The following is a 2,944-nucleotide window of genomic DNA, read 5'->3' on the forward strand; positions in this document are numbered from 1 at the left end:
TCAATGTGGAAAAAACAGCTGCTCTGAAATCTGGAGTTGGCAGGCAGTGGGAAGTGGGTCTTTTCATCCCTGCAGAGGCTATAGCCCCACCATAGCCTTTCTGGAGGACAATTTGAGAATACATAGCAAATGCTTGAAAAATACACATACCCACTGCCCCAGCAATTCTACTTTTAGATGTAGTATAAGGATAATCAATTAAGTGTAGTCAGCAAAGCCTTATTTGAAATAGCAAAAAAAATACAAAAGCAACCTAAATGTTCAACCATGAGGGCAGATTCCATAACTGCAGCCCATACACTCAGGGGGACCCCTTCCTGGGGCTCCTCGTGGGGTCGGGGCTGGGCCACTGCCTCTGAGCTCCAACACAGAGTCAGCAGCAGAGTGGCCTCTCCCTGGGTGAGGACGCTGAACACTGCTGACACCAACAATTATGAAACTGAACCATTAAAACCAGCTGTCTGGGGGAGGAGAGCTGGAGCTGTGAACAACTGTTACTTCCAGTTAATACATTTTTGAATTCCTTGAATTTGTTTTCTAAGCATTTGGTGTCTTACTTCTATAATCAGAAAAGAAACATTATTTTAAAATTTTTGTTGTAAAATGTCTGTTGATAGGGGAGGGTTCACTTTCACAAGACACTGTTGAAATAAGAGTCCACATTACACAAGCATTACGCACAGAGTGAGTCCCATATACTACATAAGTATGCATAGACTGAAATCTGGAATGACAGCTTTTCAGTGTTAACGGTGGCTATCTCTGGGTGGTGGGATTATGAGTAGGTTTTTTTCTTTATATCTGTTACCATTTTTCTATAGTAAAATTTTTTATTACTTTCATAAGAAAAGCAGCTATTGAAAAACACAGCCCCCAGCAGAGTGTTACTGGGTAGAATAGCTGAGGAGTCAGCATGAGCAGAGGCCTAGGGGCGGGAGAATACGGTCCCTGGATGGAGGGTGGCCGTGGCTGGTGGGGCCGGGTAAGGGCCCTGAATCCCAGGTCTTAGAGTCTGGGAGTGATACCGTGGGAAAAGGGGATGGGAGGGGAGCAGTGCAGAGCCAGGCGAGAGAGGGTGGGAGCAAGGTGGCACCCTGAAGGACTTGTAAGCCAGCCGGTGAGGCTGGGCCACAGGGAGAGCAGGAAAAGGGGGTCTGGCCAGAGCATGCAGGGCCGTGGTGGGTAGGGGCTCACCGTCACCTCCTGGTAGGATTCCATGCCATTCAGCACCACCTGGATGACCTGCCGGCGCAGCTTGACGCTCTGCTCTGAGCGGTACTCCGAGTTGGTCAGGTAGAAGAGGGCGGCGCTGCCCGTCACTTGAATGTTCTTGTCATACTTGTGGCACTTGAGGGCCGTGATGACCAGCTATATGAAGACAGGGTAGGGGTCTAGGTTGGTAAGTCCTGTTAAAGTTGTGCTAAGACAGGCCCTCTGAGCCTGGAGGGGGCAGACATGGGGGGTGGGGAACAGAAACTAGGGCAGGGCCATGGTTTTCAGACAAGGCCAGTGCTGGGGCAAGTGGGGTGCTGTAGGGTGGGGATGGGGTTTGGGAGGTAGGACTACTGGTATCCTGGGGATGAGGAGGGGGTATAGAGGAGGGACAGCCAAGTCTAGCACCCTCCAGGTGGGGATGGCCAGGAGCCCGAGGGCCCCCCCACTGCCCCCGGCATTGGTGCTGACCTTCAGGGCCCTCAGAAGCTGGTTGCAACGCTCGATGCGTGCGATGTCAAAAAGCAGGTTGATGGCCCGTGAGGTGATCTCGGGCCTGTGCTCCGTGTAGGCCTCGATGGCGTTCAGCACCTGTTCCTCATTTTTGTCACCACTTACCTAGGGATGAGGCATGCTCAGAACAACCCGGAAGAAGCCAGNCCCCCGGCATTGGTGCTGACCTTCAGGGCCCTCAGAAGCTGGTTGCAACGCTCGATGCGTGCGATGTCAAAAAGCAGGTTGATGGCCCGTGAGGTGATCTCGGGCCTGTGCTCCGTGTAGGCCTCGATGGCGTTCAGCACCTGTTCCTCATTTTTGTCACCACTTACCTAGGGATGAGGCACGCTCAGAACAACCCGGAAGAAGCCAGCTCCGTCTCTAGCCCCAGGGCAGGCACCTGGGGGCCCGCAGCCCACCCCCATCCCTTCTTCCAGGGCCCCCTGCGCCTTCCCTCCTCCACTCCCTCTCACTTTGTAGGCTGGAATGTGAGTGAGGCGGCACAGGGAGGTCTCGAAGAGCCCAAGGAACTGCAGTGGCCTCTTCAGAGCCCGGAAAGGCATGATGCTGCTCTTGGAAGGCTCGATGCTGGGGGAAGAGGGTGCTGGGGTCAGTGGCCCAGGGCCCAGGGCTGCCCTGGGTTCAGCACAGGTTCAGTCTCCCTGGGGTGGCTAGGTATTTAGTAGGGGCCCTTTTCTAGGCCTTCCAGATTCTTTTCTTTTCTTTTCTTTTTAAGGGCGGGGGACACAGACCCCATCTCTTGATGGAAGGGTGGCAAGGTCACATTGTAGACAAACATGTTGGGTGGGCGATATTGTTGTAGCCATCTTTGGAAAATGCTATCCGCCATTCTAGTGAGGACGTGTCACCTTTAGGTGCTACTAACGATCATGAAGGGACATGTCCATCAACAAAACCCTGCTCAAGTATAGGTGGGGATAGGGCTTATGGCCAATTACAGCTGGATGGGTTTGAATCAGATCTCTCAATCAACCAACCCTATCTGTCCAAACACCTAACAAATGGCAGATTGCCAGCCTCATCTTAACACCACCACACTGTCTCTGGCCACTCTGAGTGTCGTAATTGCCCCATCCCTCCTGGTGCTTACACGTTCCAGCCTTTGCACGTGACGTTCCCTCTGCTAGAACACGCTTCCTCTGGCAAACTCAGACTGTACTTTTACCGCAGCTTGGAGGCCATTCTTCTTCCTCCCTTCTTCCTGATGGTCAGGGCA

The 2,944-nt window shown here is 52.8% G+C and overlaps 1 protein-coding gene across 1 annotated transcript in view; it reads right to left on the reverse strand.

Moving 5' to 3' along the window:
• The window catches only part of ZER1 (zyg-11 related cell cycle regulator), a 38,582-nt gene that overhangs the window by 22,109 nt on the left and 13,529 nt on the right, over nt 1–2,944 (reverse strand). The window contains exons 4-6 of the mRNA XM_019641633.1: nt 2,181–2,343; nt 1,893–2,039; nt 1,195–1,368 (exon numbers count right to left, since the gene is read on the reverse strand). Coding sequence (XP_019497178.1) covers nt 1,195–1,368; nt 1,893–2,039; nt 2,181–2,343 — 484 coding nt within the window. The remainder of the gene's footprint in view (nt 1–1,194; nt 1,369–1,892; nt 2,040–2,180; nt 2,344–2,944) is intronic.

This window comes from Hipposideros armiger, unplaced genomic scaffold (assembly GCF_001890085.2).
Source record: "Hipposideros armiger isolate ML-2016 unplaced genomic scaffold, ASM189008v1 scaffold_3, whole genome shotgun sequence".
Lineage (NCBI taxonomy): Eukaryota > Metazoa > Chordata > Mammalia > Chiroptera > Hipposideridae > Hipposideros > Hipposideros armiger.